The sequence below is a fragment of the Equus asinus genome, chromosome 11, assembly GCF_041296235.1.
Source record: "Equus asinus isolate D_3611 breed Donkey chromosome 11, EquAss-T2T_v2, whole genome shotgun sequence".
Taxonomy (NCBI): Eukaryota; Metazoa; Chordata; class Mammalia; order Perissodactyla; family Equidae; genus Equus; species Equus asinus.
In genome coordinates, this window is record NC_091800.1 from 23,801,292 (window position 1) to 23,819,944 (window position 18,653).

At 39.2% G+C, this 18,653-nt stretch overlaps 1 protein-coding gene across 1 annotated transcript in view; it reads left to right on the forward strand.

The window, feature by feature from the left end:
- Positions 1-830: 830 nt before the first annotated feature.
- Positions 831-18,653, forward strand: part of INTS6 (integrator complex subunit 6) — an 83,457-nt gene continuing 65,634 nt past the window's right edge. Inside the window, exons 1-3 of the mRNA XM_044777215.2 lie at positions 831-1,459; positions 1,855-1,932; positions 2,753-2,902. Of these exons, the coding sequence (XP_044633150.1) occupies positions 1,349-1,459; positions 1,855-1,932; positions 2,753-2,902 (339 nt within the window). The 5' untranslated portion in view covers positions 831-1,348. The remainder of the gene's footprint in view (positions 1,460-1,854; positions 1,933-2,752; positions 2,903-18,653) is intronic.

Below are 18,653 nucleotides of genomic sequence, written 5' to 3' on the forward strand. Positions count from 1 at the left end.
CGTGGGTCCGCCATCGACAGGGCTCCTGGTCTGCTCCGGGCCCAGCCCTCACCCCTGGTCGCTCCCCCAAGGCCGAGCAAGACTGCGGGCAAGGTTTGCCCCTGGTCCCCACTCCCCAGCTGGAGCGGTGTGACCCGCGGAGATTAGTCCCTGGTCATAAACAACCTCTCACTTCCCCTCCCCCGCCCCGGGCCCGCCCGCGCTGGGGCCGGCCCTCCGCGGCCCGAGGAACCTCCTCCCGCGGCCGCGGGCTCGGAGCCCTCCTCGGGAGGGCGACCGCGGGCTTGCCTCCTTCTCCTAACTGGGTGTTTGATCTCTTTACTTATCTCCTCCTCACTCGCCCCCGGGGGAAGGGGTTGGCTACAGAGAAGTCGGAAGGGGAACCGAGGCCAGCCTCCATTTCCCTTCCCCCGACCCCTATCACCTCCAACAGCCAAGGCGAGGCCGGCGGCCCTGACGCGCAGACTCACAAGCGAGGCCACCCTGCGCGCGCCGACGCGGCCCCCGCCCCCAACCCGCGGTCCTTCCGCGCCCCGCCCCGCCCCGCCCCTTCCCGGAGCCCGCCTCCGCGTCTGCCGGCCCGCCCGCTCGCCCCTCGCGCTCGCTCTCGCGCGCACCCGACGCCCCGCCTCCGCGCGTGCTCAATAACTGTTCCCGGAGCCGGCCTACAAGCTTCCCCCGCCCCTCAGCTGTTTGAATATGCTAATAAGAGGGTAGGGACTGGCCAATAGAATAGCGGGGCGGTACGTCACATGGCTCAAGGACGTGTCAGGAGGCGGAGCCTCTGCAGCCCCTGCCCGAGTTAAAACCGGAGTGTGAGAGAGAAAAGCGCTTCAGTAGCGAGAGGGGCTGAGAAAGTGGTGACACCGCCGGGGTGCGGAGGGAGTCCCTGAAACTTCTCCCAACAGCCCCAGGGCCAATCTCCCCTCAGCCCACTCCCCTCTTCGCCAGCTCCCAGGTCCCCACTCCCTGCACCGGGGGTGGGGTGGGGAGCCAGGCCCGTCTCCCGCTGGGACACACACAGGGGCCGGGAGCGGGGACGGGACCCCCGAGGCGGGGGGGACGGACCGACAGACAGACGGCCGGGCGCCCACCCCAGCGGGCAGGCAGGCAGGAGGAGGCGGAGGCGGGGGTACGACGGGGAGGACTGGGTCTGGGGAGTTTCCTCTCAACTATCGGGGGAGAAACTCCCCGCAGCCAGAGGAAAGACCCAGACGGTGTTTTCCTCCCGGGGGCCGCGCTCCCCCGCCCCGCGTAGCGGCGGTCGCCGCCGCCGCCACCGGCGCCTCCACCTCTACCATCTCCTCTTTCTCCACCACCTCGGGCCCCGGTGTCCCCGGCCAGCACTATGCCCATCTTACTGTTCCTGATAGACACGTCTGCCTCTATGAACCAGCGCAGCCATCTGGGCACCACCTACCTGGACACGGCCAAAGGCGCGGTAGAGACCTTCATGAAGGTACCGACTGACCGAGCCCGGGCGGCGACCCCGGCCCGGCAGCCGCGGGCGGCAGGGGTGGGGGGAGGGAGGCCGGGGGCGGCGAGGCGGAGGTGTAGGGGACCTGACTGCGGGAGCTGCCGGGCTCGGGGACCCCCTCCCCCACCGCGCGGGCGGCGGGCGGGCGAGCGGGCGCTGCGAGCCGGGCTCGGCCCGGGCCCGGGCTCCGGCCCCGGGCGGTGTGCGGGGGCCGATCTGTGTGCGGGGGGCGGCGTGGAGGGGTGGCCGCTGCGTGTGCGGTACTGTGGGGGGCGGCGGGGCCGCCGGGCGCCCCTTCTCCGCCTCGTAACCTCGCCTCTGTGCTTCCCTCTCGCCCGCCCTGTTCCTCCTCCCGTCCCCCACCCGCTCTCCCGCAGCTCCGTGCCCGGGACCCTGCCAGCCGAGGAGACAGGTATATGCTGGTCACTTTCGAAGAGCCGCCCTATGCTATCAAGGTAACAGCCCTCGCCCTCCCCCTCCCTTCCCTTCCCTGTTCCTGCCTCGCTCGCCCTCCCCGCCCCCCCATTCACCCTTCATTATGCTCCCCTCCCCCACCCGCTGTGCTCCAGGCGCTGAGGTCTTTTCCCCTGCGGGCGCCCACCCCCTCCCCCCGCTCCGGAGCGTCCTGGCGCGGCGCAGAGTCGCCGGGCCACCGCCGTCCCCTCCCCAGCCCGGCCCGGCGGCGGCGGCGGCGGCGGCGGCGCTGCGATCAACATGGCCGACATTTCCCCTCCGCGGCGTGAGCGGCAGCAATGAACTGTGGGGGATATTTATTCAAGTTCGCCCGAGTGACAGCCGGGCCCGGCCGCGCCGAGCCCCGGTTTGCATTAAAGGGGCATCGGCCCGGGGCTCGGCCGCGCTCGCCCGGGCTGGCGGGCCGGCGAGCGGGGTGGGGGGCTGCGGGGCCGGGTCTTCGGATCTGTCCCGAGAGGGCCGCGGGACAGCTCTGTAGGTTAACTTGCGAGGTCCTGCTCACTTCTGCTTTCCGCTAGTACCTTTGCATCCCCAGATTTTGGGTATTAGGTTAGGGAGTCAGTTTCCCAGGGAAGCTCTGAAGTATTAAGGCTGTTAGCTACCGAAAACTGTAGAGCCAGCAGATTTATTCTTGGCCACCTTTGGAAGAGAGTTTCCTCAGCAGTGATCCGGTATTGACACGTTAACCAAACCTTACTATAAAGTGAAGCAGCTGCTTGGTGAACGGCAGATTGTTAACGGCTGTCCGTGTATACAGGGCTTTAAAAGATGAAAAAAAAATTCTTACATTTTTCTTTTCAGGCCGGATGGAAAGAAAACCATGCAACGTTTATGAATGAACTGAAAAACCTTCAGGCTGAAGGACTTACGACTCTTGGCCAATCCCTAAGGACAGCTTTTGATTTATTAAATTTAAATAGATTAGTAACTGGCATAGACAACTATGGGCAGGTAGGTTGACTATTAAGGTGGAAAAACAGTTAACTTTTCTTTTTGGGGAAAAACACAGTCCGGCCCCAAAACTATATAACATGAAATACAAGTATAAAGCATTTCAGATTAAAACACAATGTGCACATAATACAAAAGTGAAACCCTGACCATACTGTATATGGTTTTATAGCCCTCACTTTTTACAGAGGTATTTGTATTCAGAATTAGAATCTGAATTCTTTGCTATAAAGTTGACATGAATTTGGTTTTAATCCCTTAAAGTTCACTCAGGACATAAAAGGGAAAACATCCTGTCTCACCATACACAGTTCCTCTGATATACTCACAGGCAGTTTTGCAACTATTGCAATGACTTGCAGACACTAGTTGATCAGTGGTCCTCATTTCTTTATTGGTATAGAATATGGAAATGCTAGAGGAAATTATTTGTTATGTCAGAGTTTAATTTAACCATATTGTGTAACTACTCTGAAAGGTGAGAAGGTTTTCATTGGAGTGCAATAACTGGCTGAGTACAGTAAGATTCCACAGCTTTATGAAGCATATACAATAAGCAACTATCCAGGAAGAATTCTGAATTCATTCCTGAATTAAATGGCAGGTCCAGAGTATAATACTTGCGTTTATTTGTTGGAAGGTGAGACAAGAGCTTTAAATCAAATGATGGTTCACTGTAGAATAACGCAAGGTGGTCCATTATAACTTTTTTTGAGATTGCTGACCTGGAAAATAAAAGATACTGAAGAGTGTGTAATGTTAACACATAACAAAGGAAGATTAAACCCCAAAAGTTCAATTTTTATGTTGTGCAAAGCACTATTACCACAGTGATATATTTAGGTATACATTATGTTCTTTCCCCAAGTTGCATGAGCCACAATTTTCATGAGTTTCATGGAAATTCTTCCTGTGACTACAACTTTTGGTTGCTTTGTATGGCAAGAAACAGAATTGTTCCCTTGTTTTAGAAATGTTTATGCTTTACTCCTTAGGGGTAACTGTTCAGCGCCTAAACATCTTTGGAAATGGTTGAGTATAGTCCTATAGCATTTAAAGTATGCGTTGCAATTCAGAGTCACTTTGTTTCTATTTTTACGAAATTGCACTTCCATTAATTAAGTAAATGTGTGTTTTCTTACCACGTTATCCTTTTTATGTTTTCTCTCTGTGCTGCTTTATTTTGCAGTTCTTAGTAATTTGGGCAGATTTGCCGTAAACTTTTTCAGTTTGTTTCTGTAAAATAATGGATTTCTTTACCTTTCATGTTCCTTTGCTATATATAATGCTATATAGTCTTTTATTGCTTAAGGTTTTGATGTAAACTTCTTTGAGTTCAAAGACAAATTTGAAACTTACTGTTATTTGGTTATCCTTATTTGGTTGTCAGGTGTTAGTGTATAGCAGAACTATTAATTTCCTGTTTTGTGCATCACATTTCATAAATGGGACAGGCATTTAGACACATTTACATTCTACCACCTATTAAAAATGTTTCTCAGGGTGCTTCCTTAGAAAAACTTATCGTCATGGAGAGGTTGAGGAAATTTGTAATTTAAACCTGTATCTTCATTTTCCCAGTTGCCATCTTCCACCAGAGAACACTTAAGTTCTTGTCTATAGGGCTTACGGAAAATTTGAGGTTGAAGTTGGTCCTGCTGTGCTGTTACCACTTTGACGGAGAGAAGAGCCTAGAGATTAGGATGTTTGTGCATGTTAGGATTTGTTAATTCAACAAGGGAGAGGGGTAACACTTCTCAATTATTTTGATGAATAAGCAAGGATGCAAGGAGTCATGTTAATGCTTCTGTCCTGAATTGGCACATAAAAATGACACTAGCATTAAAATAATTTAGGAAGTCACAATTTCCAAGTGAAAAATGAAAATGATTGAGTAAAGTGTTTAATTAGAAGAAAACATCTTTCCAGAAGATATTTTTCCTCGTAAGACTTTCTCTTGCTGATTTAAATATTATACATTTTCCCTTCAAAAAAGGATAATTTATCAAGCATTTTGGTTGTCTCAAACTTTGAATACTAAATATGGTTCTTGTATTTTCTTCTTTGTAAAGGTACTTTGTATCTGTCTGTTTTCTGTGGAATACCTTTATTCTGTCACCTCAGTGTTTTCACATGAGTACTTCCCCTGTCATGCTCTATATTAGGATCTGTGGAGCCCACAGTACTAAATACTTGTATATAATCTCAGTACGTAGTTAAAGGAAATGAGAAAAGATGAGCTAGATGAAAGATCATATTAATTCAATAGAGCATCTAAAAACCTTTATATGGGATTCTGAATAATTTTCTTAAATATCTTAACGTGGGTATATATATGTATTTATGTATTTATATAGCTACTCTCACACCTGCTCCCCCTGACATACATGAACATATGTGATTTTCCGTAACCAATTCCAAGAGTATTTTTTTGTGAGGAAGATTCTCCCTGAGCTAACATCTGTTGCCAATCCTCCTCTTTTTTTTTGTTGAAGAAGATTACCCCTGAGCTAACATCTGTGCCAGTCTTCCTCTACTTTGTATGTGGGATGCCTCCACAGCATGGCTGATGAGTGGAGTAGGTCCGCACCTGGGATCCAAACCTGTGAACCCCGGGCTGCTGAAGCAGAGCTCGTGGAACATTAACCACTCAGCCATGGGGCCGGTCCCCCAAGGGTCTTTTTTTTTTTTAAGGTATGGTGTTTTTTTTTCTTTCTTTCTTTTTTTGGGGTGAGGAAGATTGGCCCTGAGTCAACATCTGTTGCCAATCTTCCTCTTTGTTTTTTTTCCTCCCCAAAGTCCCAGGACATAGTTGTGTATCCTAGTTGTAAGTCATTCTAGTTCTTCTGTGTGGGATGCCGCCTCAGCATGGCCTGATGAGCAGTGCATAGGTCCATGCCCAGGATCTGAACTGGTGAACCCCAGGCCACTGAAGCAGTGTGTGCGAACTTAACCATTTGGCCATGGGGCTGGCCCCAGTATTTTTAAGATCTATATTGCATCTGTTAATTTGCTTAGCATGTTTACAAATAAATTATCTTTGAGATACTAGCTAGGATAGTAACAGAGTTTGCAGGGTATCAGTAAGGTTATAGTGGCTGAGAAAAAAGAATGAATCTTGATGAATGTTTTCCTCAAGCACTTTGAATATCCCACTAAAAAATTTCCACTTTGAATAGCCACTGAAAGACTCCTTGCCTGTGGACGCAATCCTTATAAATATTTTATTTTAATAATCAGTACCATTTGCTGATATTTCATTAAACAATGTGTAGCTTCTAATCAGTCTTTTCCTTAACAGGAGCACCTTATTAAAGTGCTTATCATTGCAGCTAAATTTGATACGTGATTTTTCATGTGTGTTCACCAGAGTTTCAAATAATGCTGATCTTTTGAGAACCACTGAAAATCTGAACCAGCCTTAATATCTAAAGTGAGGACATGTATAAAGTTTTAGAGGTCTGATTAAAGTTTTATATGTAGATCAGTTTATTTTTCATATTGTTCCAAATTGTTCTGTTTTCTATCACTGTTTTCAGTGTTATCTTTTTTGATGTTGTTTGGTTCCGGTTAGGTTTAGCTGCTAAATATTAGTGCGGCCTGCAATTCATCATTTTTGTCACTGGACTAATTCCACACTCCTGCTAGCCAACATAATAGTACTGATTTGATTGTTCCAGGGCTGAGGATGGGACCTGTCCTACTACTGTGTGCCCTCCCTGACCAAGACAATCCTTGACAAATACCCTAAAAGGAGGTACAATATATACTTAGTTTTTTGAGGATTTTCAGTGCCAAGTGTTTACCTCATTGAAAAATGGTGGCTTTTAGACAAGATCAAATTGAATGAATCTTAGGGGGAATAATTTTAACCAATTTTATTCTTCAGCATAAAGAACCATTGTGAACTTAGCAGATGATTCAGGTAGTTTTAATAATACTACTTTTTTCCCTTTACCCAAGCAGTACCCATTTAGTACTCAGGTCATACAAAATACAGGTTTCTCTTTTAATGTTAGTAGGTGAAGTAATGAAAACTTAATTCCCATTTGGGTTTTTGGTTTCCCTTAGGCTCTCAACAAATATATTTACAATAGTTTGGTCTTACTGACCTATGGACATCTTTTCAAAAAGGGTGGTTATACTTGAACATAGTACTGTGCTGAATATGAACTTGAAACATAATGGTGAATGGTATTTTATAAATTTTTTAAGTCCCTGATGTTTTTTTTTCTAATTTTTAATTTGTGATGAAAAACACGTAACATCATATTTATCATTTTAACTATTTTTAAGTGTCCTTGAGTAGTGTTCAGCATATTCACATTGTTGTGTAGCCAGTTTCCAGAACTTTTTTATTGTTCAAAACTGAAACTCTATGCCCATTAAACAATAACTCATTTTCCCCTCCCCCACCCCCTGGTAACCACCGTTCTACTTTCTTTCTCTATGAATTTGACTACTTGAGAGATAGCTCATATAAGTGGAATCATAGAGTATTTGTCTTTTTGTGACTGGCTTATTTCACTTAACATAATGGCCTCAAGATCCATCTTGTAGAAGATTTCATTCCTTTTTAAGGCTGAATACTATTTCCTTGTATGTATATACCACATTTTGCTTATGCATTTGTCTGCCTATGGATACTTGGGTTGCTTCCATCTCTTGACTATTGTGAGGAATGCTGCTATGAACATGGTGTGCCTGTGTTTTGAGATCCTGCTTTCAATTCTTTTGGATATATACCTGAAGTGGAGTTGCTGGATCATGTGGTAATCCTATTTTTAAATTTTTGAGGAACGCCATATTTTCCCTAGCGGTTGCACTATTTTATATTCCCACTAACAGTGTGCAAGCATCCCAGTTTCTCCACATCCTCACTGACGCTTAACTATTTTCTGTTTTTCTGATACTGGCCATCCTAATGAGTATGAGATGATATCTCATTGGTTTATTTGCATTTACCCAATTATTTATGTTGAGCCTCTCGTCATATCCTGGTTGGCTATTTGTATATTGGCTTTGGAGAAATGTGTATTCAAGTCCTTTGCTTTTGTAAAATTGAGTTAAATTTCCTTTGAGTTCTGGATATTAACCCCTTATCAGATACGCGATTTACAAATATTTTCTCCCATTCCATGGGTTGCCTTTTCACTCTTTGGATTGTGTCCTTTGATGCACAAAAGTTTTAATTTTTGATGTATTCCAGTTTATCTTCCCAAGAAATCATTGCTGAATCCGACATTGAAGCTTTTCCCCTATATTTTCTTTTAGGAGTTTTAGGTCTTACTTACCTTTAAGTTATTAATCCATTTTGAGTTAATTTTTGTATCTAGTGTATGCTAAGGGTCCAGCTTCATTCTTTCGCATGGATAGCCACTGTTCCCAACACCATTTGTTGAAGAAACTGTCCATTCCCCGTTGAAAGGTTTTGTCTGGTCCCTGAACTTTTAAGCCTCCTAAAATTATTTTCAATAATTATTATTAGCAGATAGAAGATTCTACAGCCAAACTTGCTTAAATGTTTTTTTCTGCATCTTTATTGTGTAAAAGAACAACACTGGCCAGGAATGTGAAAATTGGAATCTCAGTCCTGACCTTGACATTGAATTGCTGTGTAACATTGGGCAGTCATTTTACTGCCCTGTGCCTCCGCTTCTTCGTATTTTAAGTTGCCAATAATGAGCCATTGTACCCTTATTATAGAATCGATGAGAGGTTTAAATGGGATGGTGTATTAAAATGTACTTTAAAAATTAGGAAGTACCCAATAGACACGATGCATACTATTTTTCCTTAGTGGATTAGTTTATCTCTAGTTTTCTATTATTTTTCAGCTTTAAATTTGAAATTACAATTATAAAAACCTAGTGATATTTAAAACTGATTTTTATACATGCTTTGAAATCTACAAGTAGCATATTAAGTGTATATATTGCCTTGGGCTTTGTATTGCCTCCTGGTGAAACAGTGTGAAAAGTAAATACTATAGCTTGGCCAAAGTTGTGTTAATGATAGTTGATAAACATGGGTTAAAGTACAAGGATGGTGTTTAAAAAATATATGTTAAATGAAAACTGGATATAAACAGTTAAGCAGACAAGTCAGAAAGTCATTCTTTCGTGGGTTATGTTAGAAAAGGAATCTTTATGAGACAAAAGCACATGCTTTAGGATTCTTTCAAATAGGGAGCTCCCCCTAGTGCATTTAAGATGAGATTTACACAAGTTTGATTTGCAAGGAAGCTTTGAGGAGCACATCTGTTGGGTAAATCAAGGGATAATTTAATTAGAATTTGAGCTCAAAGTAGCATAAAATGGATATGATTTATTTTCTATGGAGCATTAATTTTAAAGGCGGTAATTTAAATGAAAAATTTCAAGACCCAGGTTCTGTTTTCTTTGAAAACACTTGCTATAATTTTTCTTTATAATTTTACACTCTAAATTTCCATTTTCTGAAGGATCAAAAAACTACCCTGTCGTGATCTTTCAAAAGAAAATGAAAAAGAATGTCCTAAGGACATCATTGCATTCTTAATTGGAAATTATTGGAAAGAAAGCATAAGTACAAAAGGCAAAAATAATAAGTTCTACTTCAAAGAGAATTTTATTTTCCCCTCGTGAAAGAAAATGTCAATAATTATGTATTAAAGTATGCATAACTGAAAATTAAAAGGCCGGGAACAAATTAATATTTGAATGAAAGAATTCCATTTATTCAAGTATTTTGAACTGATTTAAGGTCATTTGTGGTCAGAATTAGCTAAAAGGATTGTTTAGCTATGTTCATGTCATGGATTTCTTCAGAGATTGTGCAGTATTTTATAACTTGAAATTTTCTTAAATATTTAAAATTATTTTTAGCCATCGTAATCCTTCACTCAAATTTATGATCTATGAATAAAATCATCTTGGTGGGCTTTCCTTCTTTGACTGATCAATTCTTACATATACCAGCCCTGTTTTCTTCCATTTTAAAAAAGTAATTTTCTTGTATAAACCAATTTTTGTTTAGTCTTATTATTAGTCTATTTAAGCGTGGTTGCCAGACCATAAACAAAATACTGAAGTGTTTTTGGCTTTATTTTAGTTTATCTTTATTCCTTGATCCTTTTTTTGCCCCCAACCTTTTTATTGAGGTATAACTTAAATACACAAATCCTAAGCGTGAAGCTTACTGAATTTTTATATACACTTTTGAAAAAAAGAATGGAACATTTGCATCTATTGAGAGAACTTTTCATTGTACTTTCCATAAGTATTTTATTATGATTATTGTTTCATGGGCTTTAGAATTGAAAGTGATGTTAGAAGTGTGCTCCATCTTCCTCATTTTATAGGTGAAGAAAGGAAGGCCCAGAAAAGTTAAAATCTTTCATTTCTTCACATTTATGAAATATTTTAAAAACTTGCAATTGGTTATGAAACAGTTATGCAGATTTTGTTAGAGATTTTTATATTATTTAAGAAGGAATTTTATGTAAAGTTATAATCAGTAGAGCTGAGTCCTTTTTTGGGGGGGTATGTCTGTAGTTCTCTAATGTAATGTTCATTCTTTCCATTCCTCTGTGAAAACCAGACATTTCATTTTGTCAGTGTGTTACATTTAGCTTTTCTTATAACATCCTATTAAAATACTGTTTGTTACATTCAGTTGGATTTCCTTCCCACTCCCTTGTTTGGAAAAAAATAAGAATATGAATGTGGAGGATAGTTGACAGGATTTTATACCCTTATTTTAAGACCTAGATGCTAATATGTGTATTTATTTAATGGTACTTTTTGATTTTGTATTTCATCGTTTAAATTTCTGATATGGTTAGTTAATATAGAGCTATAATTAGTCGACTTTTCCAGTGTAGTATGCCAGCCAGTATTAGAACTATAACTTTTTACCTGGACAGTTTTCTAATTAGTTAACTATCCTGTTTCCTTTGATGTAAGATAATTTTGAATATCTCTATTCGTTGCGTTTTAAGATTCAGAAAGATCTGATGGGCTCTGTGAATTCCCACTCCACCCATGAGTTGCTGGCAAGTCATGTAACCTCTCAGCCTCAGTTTCCCTATTAGGGAAATGAGATGAAAGGATCTATCTTGAGGATGGTGGTAAAGATTAAGTAATGTACAACATACTTTATTATTGTAACACACCTGTTACCATTTTTGTGAATTTCCTTTTATTTGAATTTTAAAAATTGGAGTTGTTGGTACGTAGGGTATTTTATCCAGCTTTTTTCAGAACAAGCAGTGTGGTGATATGGAAAGAACTGCTTCGTTAGAACTGGCTGTGCCTGGCTCTGCCACTTTCCAGCTTATGTTGTATTGACAAGTACCTTCATGTCGCTGAGCTTGAAATTTCTCATCCACAAAATGATGATAATACCAATCTTAAACATTTTAGTAAGGATTAGAAATAACGTTTGTTAATTATCCAGCAAAGTGTCTGCTTGCACACGGTTGGAACTGAGGCGATGATGATGATGATGATCATCCCCAATATTATGGTAAACCCTTAACAGGATAAAACCTTTCTAATCTGAAACCTTTGAGAAGAAACAGAATAAAAATTGTTCGTAACCCAACATATGTCCATCACCAGAAGCTGGAATTAACTCTCCAGTAGTTCCAGCTAAAGTAAAATTTCCTGCCATGGTGAACATAAATGGTTTTTGGCTTTGGATTAAAGCTTATAGATTGCTCCAAAAATACTTTCCCCTTGGTGTTACAAAAGTCTTTTCCCCCAAATCTCTATTTCTTGTTCAAAAACAGTTTGATAACAATAAGTAGTTAAAAAAACAGACAAACTAGGTTTTGATTTTCAAAGCAAGAAACGTTTTAAGCTTCTTTGAGGAAATTTAGGTCTGAGTCCAATTCCAGGGCTTTGTAACAGTAAATTAAATTTAGAGTTTAAGTTGGTGATGGTTGGGATAGGGCTGGAGGGAGGATGTGCTTGTTCAGAAGAAAGGTCACATGTAAAATGTATGATCTGTTTATTGTTTGTAATGTAGATTTATGTGAAAAAAACATAATAGGATAAGCCTAGAAAGATTTTTTTATGTGATGATATTTCTTTTTTAGGGCATATGTAATGTGAAATTTGCTTATTGGTATATTGAGAGGGAGTTGCACATAAAAAATATTTTAACTTAAAAATCTTATAACCAAAGGACAAATTTATATCACCCTAGTGATAGCTCATCAAAATTTATTCCAGACCCTAGGTACCCTTGCCTTTTTTTTTTAAAATCTGTGCCTTAAAAGGGTATGACATTTTTAATATTTTCCATCCATTATTTTTGCCCAGATAAGCTGTGGAACTTGTGGCAAAGGTCCTTGGAAGAATTATATCATCTAAAAAACTTTATTATAGAAAAGAAAATAGTTCTGAATGTGTGAGAAAAAGTAATTGTAGCATTAGCTACTAGGTAATACAATTTATAACTAGTGTTAAAGGAAAACTTTCCTTTTGTCAAAGCTGGTGAGCCTAGTTAGATATTAGGAAGCACGAACAAAGTCTTGAGGTTATTCTAGAGTTTAATACGGGAAGCATCCAAACAATTATTCTGAGAGGATTAAAAGTAATACAAGAATTGAAGATGATTGAGTATGCAGTGTTCTCTGAAAGGTTAGGCTGCAAACCACAGCGGGTGACGTTACAGGGGTTCCATCCACGAGATAAATGAGAGGGTATAGTACTTTTGGATTATCAGGAATAAGCAAAACGGTGTCTTTGGGGCCTCTGGTAATGCCTGAGTTGTGTTGGTTCCTGATCATTTCTATACTTTGGCAGGTAATAACTAATATAAAATTTTGACTTTTGTTGTGCAATTTTGGTTGTCAATCCTATTTCTCAAACCAGGATAGTTAGAAAAACCATGAAATTGCCCCCAGAAAATTGGGCCTGAATCAGGTAATAGGAAGACTAAAAGGTCTGTATATCTAAATTTTATTGTTAATCCAGAATGGATAATGTCTAATGCCAAACGAGATTATATTCAGTGTAAGTCCTAATGTAAAAAAGAGTTATCTTGTTATGTTCTTAGAGCTTCCATTGGAGTGAGCTATAGCAACAATCTAAAACATGTAAAAATCTTGTGCAGTCATTCATATGTGACATCTGCTTTTTCATGAGGTTCATTTCTAAGGTAAAACCTTGGTGGATTTGTATAGTTAGAGAGGTTTATAAAAAAATTTTTTTTAAGCAGTAGAGGTAAATGTTATGCGGTTTTTTGTTTCCCAAAATGTCATCTATTTTGAAAATTTAAAATCTAATAAATATTTGGGGAGGTATTTAGCACAAGCATCAATAAATGTTTGAATCGGAATCTAGCAAAAATGAATTTCTAGAAACTATTTGCTCAAGTACATATACCTATATAATTGCTTTGGAGAAATTTAAATTTTTCCTCCTAAAAATATCTTACTGAAATTGGACCAATTCTTTCCTAGAAAAACAAAAATCCGTATTTTTTACAAAGCAGGCCCCCTTAAAACTAATCTAGTATTATGATTTATCCAATTAAAGTCCTTTAGCCGTAGCATATGGGAAACAATAGACTGTCAGTTTTTTCCTTTATTAGATTTAGTGCTTTGTTGCTAACTCTTCTGCTATCCAATGTTTGCTAGGCAGTTCCTCTTTAGTTTCAGCTGTAGTCTTGAAGATACTTATGTAGAATGCAATGGTCAAATTCCATTTTTTCTATAGGACAGCTATTGTGTTTGTGAATGATTCTTTTGAGAGCATATTCATACTGTGGATGTTTAGAAGGAACTAGCCATAATGGTCAAAGATGTGATTTAACCAGATTTCTGCAAGGGTAATATCTGTAGATTTGGTGGTGATCAGCAGCCCAAGGAGACGATTAATCTTGATGGAATAGGGAGATCTTTATGATTTATTGAGGTCAAGTTAATCTTCAGCATTATTGCTATATAACTTCAAGCTGTTTTTGAAAATATGTTTTTATCTTGGCTTTTATTTTTTTTGCTTTTTGTGCCGTGATCTAGCATGTTTATTATTAATATGCTTTGCTGGAATAATTTTTTTCCAAATTAATATTTTGCAATCTATTTACTAAGATGGATGTATAGATTGTTAGTATTTCTTTGGCTGCAGAGTCCATGTTTTGTTTTTTTTTTGGTAAGGAAGATTGGCCCTGAACTAACATCTGTTGCCAGTCTTCCTCTTTTTTTTTCCCCCTCCCCAAAGCCCCAGTACATGATTGTATATCCTAGTTGTAAGTCATTCTAGTTCTATGTGGCATGCTGCCAGAGCATGGCTTGATGAGTGGTGCTAGGTCTGTGCCCAGGATCTGAACTGGTGAACACTGGGCCACCAAAGTGGAGTATGTGAACTTAACCACTTGGCCATGGGGCTGGCCCCCAGAATGTTAGTATTTCTTAGTAGTTATATTTCTGATACCCTCATTCCTTTTTTTATGCCAGTATAAGCACTGTTTACCTGCTACTGCTTTTTAAATATTTTCAAAACCAATTATTTATTTTTTAGAGTAGTCTTATTCAAACTTTAGACTTCAGTTCAAATGTAAAACTCAAATTTTGTGAAATTATTAAATATTTAATATTTTGGATATATTGAATTTATATTACTGTCCTCTGATGCGGTAATGCTTAGTCCTATCAATTATCTAGTTTCCTTAACATTAATTTTTTTCCCACAAAGTCAAGCTAGTAATTCTGTAGTTCTTTTTTTTTTTTAAGATTGGCACCTGAGCTAACATCTGTTGTGAATCTTCTTTTTTTTCCCCCCTTCTTCTTCTCCCAAAAGCCCCCCAGTATACAGTTGTATAGTCTAATTGTAGGTCCTTCTGATTATGCCATATGGGATGCCGCCTCACCATTGAGCAGTGCCATGTCCCTGCCTAGGATCTGAACTGATGAAACCCTGGGCTACCGAAGCAGAGTGCACGGACTTAACCATTTGGCCACGGGGCCGGCCCCTCTTTAGTTCTTACATTACTGTTATTTGGTTTATTACTTAAATCAAATTTCAGGCTGTTGCTCTTTAGTCATAGTAAAATAAATATGTGGGATTCCTTCCTACTTTTGCTTGTCTTATTATTCCATCTATTTTTAATGCTGTTATATTTTTAAGGTAAAGAATTATATGGTTCGATAAAGGAACTGTGTTAGTACACACTTCTATAATGGAATTACTTGAAACTAAAATATATTTCTTTTAATGTGGAATTTTAACGTTTTTCTGTAGTTATATTCCTTAATGTATTCTAAGATACTAGGTTTTTATACACTAGCAGGTTTTTACAAAGTTTTGTTTTTGGATACTGAACACATTTTAATTTTGGAGAGTACTTGTTTTGAATATATGGAATAAATGTGCGTGATTAAAAAGTTCAAGCATTATAGAACATTATACTGTTGCTCACTTCAGTTCTTCAGAGGTAACTGTGCTTAATCAGTTTGTAACGTATCCTTCAGAGATCTTTTGTATGTAGTTAAAGGCACTATTTTAAAAGCACTAATTTCTTAAGATGAATATTTCGGAGTTTCTGTATCAAAAGATCTCATTTATGCCACACCACTTGAGATTATAAAAGTACTAATCTTGCTGAGTTCTAAAACAAACATAAAACTTATAATTCTGGCCTTGGAATATTGATTTAAATGAAGCCTGTCAGGCTTTTATTTACTTAAATAATTATTATATTTTGTTTGGAATGTGTACTTAACCAGTTGTGTATTCATCCTCATAATATAATGAACCTTCCCACCATTAAAAAAATATAGCTAACAGTATTAATGACAGTGAATTATTGATTAGAAAATAGCATTAGTACGCCAAAACTATGATTTCATAGATATTATTGTTTGAGACTAAAATCAAAAAATGGAACTGATTTAAAGGAAAATATTAAGTAAATATTAGTGGAGATAATAAGCAGATATTGAAGCAATTCTGGTTGTGGCATACAAATGTCTGAAGTTTGAGCAATATTGAATTAAAGTGTTATTCTAGTTGATTTGTGTTGCAAAGTATGTATTAAAAGCTTATCTTAGTTCTATATAGTTGTAATAGTGTTTATTATCAGTATTATGACTAATAAGTCTTTGGATGTGGATTGCATCTTAAAATGCTTTTCTTTTAGAAGCTTAAAGTAGAAGACTGTTGTGTTTAATATTAATGTTTCTGTTTTATATTTTCTTTATAGAGTCAAAATTCTGACAAATTATATAGGGAAGTTCAGAAAGTTTCTAAGTGATGATGAGGTGATTTGTCATATTTAAGAGGAACATATATTGTTGCCTTTTTATTATCTATGGTAATAGAGGAAAATAGTAGGATAGACAATGCAGGCTTCATTTCATGTTTTTACTATTTATGTAGATTCTGCAAGGATGTAAATAAAGGAAACCTAAAGGTCTAGTCCAGCAACTTAACTGTTAGAAAATTTTTAACAGCAATCCTACTTAGCACTTGTCCAGTATGTGCATCAGAACCTTTGGTGAGAGAGTACTTATTTCTCAAGGCAGCCCTTTCCATCTTTTTAACATTTTTGTTTGTTATCACTGTTATTTACTTGAAAAGGATGTTTTAGATTGGAAAAAGCACAGGCTATTTCTGGGAGTTTTTGATTTTCTTATTAGATGATGTGCTTTTAGCCTAGATGTATAAGATGTTATACATCTTAACATCTCTTTTGTTGATTTCTATTGGCCCTAGCTTTCCTGGCATATAGCAGAATAGCTAGACAGTAGTAGATGTAGATTAGCTGAAGATGCTGTCGCAGGAGAGCCAGAGCTGACCTTTGGTGCACATCTTCCCTTCAATAGAAGCCTTAAGTCAGGGAAAAGTGTTTCACAGACAGGCACTTGGCTGTCTTTATAGGATTGTTCAGAGGACTGGTAACATGGTTGAGCATGGTGCTACCAAAAGAAAACTTGAGCCATTTGGTCCTATAGCAAAGGTAGCTGCTAAAAGTTTTACTGACTGCCCAGGGCTGCCTTCCTTTTGCTTCAGGTTATAATAGTTAAGACCTGTTTAAGGGTACAGTAAAATTCCTGTGCCCCTGCCCCCACTACATTTTAAATTTCTTTGGTCAAACTAAAAATTGTGTTTCTGAGAACCAAGTTAGTTTATATTTGGGGGAAATTAGCCTTATTTTTATATTTTCAAAATGATTTTCTTTGCAAAATAACTAGTTTTAACATTTTCAAAAGCATTTTCTTTGCAAAAAGGAAATAGGTTCTAGTGAATAAGGTCTACTTTTTAAAATTTTTTAATTTTTAAAAAATTTTTTCTTGGGGCCAGCCCGGTGGCGCAGCGGTTAAGTTCGCACGTTCCGCTTCTCGGCGGCCCGGGGTTCGCTGGTTTGGATCCCGGGTGCGGACATGGTACTGCTTGGCAGCCATGCTGTGGTAGGTGTCCCACGTATAAACTAGAGGAAGATGGGCACGGATGTTAGCTCAGAGCCAGGCTTCCTCAGCAAAAAGAGGAGGACTGGCAGTAGTTAGCTCAGGGCTAATCTTCCTCCAAAAAAAAAAAAAAAAACCCCCCCAAAAAAATTTTTTTTCTTTTTCTCCCCAAAGGGCCTGGTACATAGTTGTATATTTTTAGTTGTGGCATGTGGGATGCTGCCTCAGCATGGCTTGGTGAGTGGTGCCATGTCCGTACCCAGGATTCGAACTGGCGAAATCCTGGGCTGCTGAAGTGGAGCGTGCGAACTTAACCACTCAGCTACGGGGCTGGCCCCAGATCTACTTATTTTAATTCTTGAAATTTTCTTACTGAGATTTTTATGCCTTAATTTAATTAACCATCATACTGTTACATTACTGAGAGAACTTAAGCAAAGTGAAAATATTTATATTATCTTTAGCAAAACTCTTTACCTGAGGCTTTTGACCAGTATTAAAATCAAATTTTCTAAATGACAGGATTTCCATTAGAAAACAGCTCTAGAGGTAGAACATTATACTGTGCATTGTATTTTCTAGTGACATGTCTAGATTTCTTCATGCCAAGAGCCACTGCTTTGAGAGTAAAACATCTGAGTTTAATTCTGCTAATGGCAAAAGTAAACTTTTAGTCCCTCTACTGGCTGCCTTTGTCGTAGCACAGCTTAGTATATATTTTTTGGAGATATTTATAACTAAGGTAAAGGCTATTTATAACTTTATGTCCAAGATGAATATTGAGGGAAATTCTCATATGAACTGTCCCCAAATTGAGTGACTTCATAAACATGCTTACTAAGAATGAAAATGTAAAATAGTTACTCTTAAACTACAGAGGCTTGGCACCAAATAACATTGTATTGCAGTGATTAAATCACAACTTTAATTTAGACTTTTGAAATGTTAAATTATTTTTTGGAAAACCTCAAAAGAAAGTCTTGTGAATACTGATAGACAACCCAAACCATGTTTGAATTTCTTGTGTAAAAGGTAATGCTGTCAGAGAAAGATGCCAATTATTTATTATGCTTTTGCCAACAATAAATGTACTACAAGAGGTGGGGAAGGAACAGTGAAACTATGTGAGAAAGCTTTATTGGAGCGACATGGTCTGGTCATTTTCTGAAGAGGATTTAGAAATTTATGCTTAAATAAATTTGTTAATTCAAACGTTTATATATAAAGGTAGGGATAATTTTTTTCCTGAAGCAATAGAAAACCCTTTTATGTATAAATTGATATTCATTAAATTATTGTAATTTTTGACATAACTAATGCTGTTGCTTTTTCTAGTGTGATTCTTGACAAAAC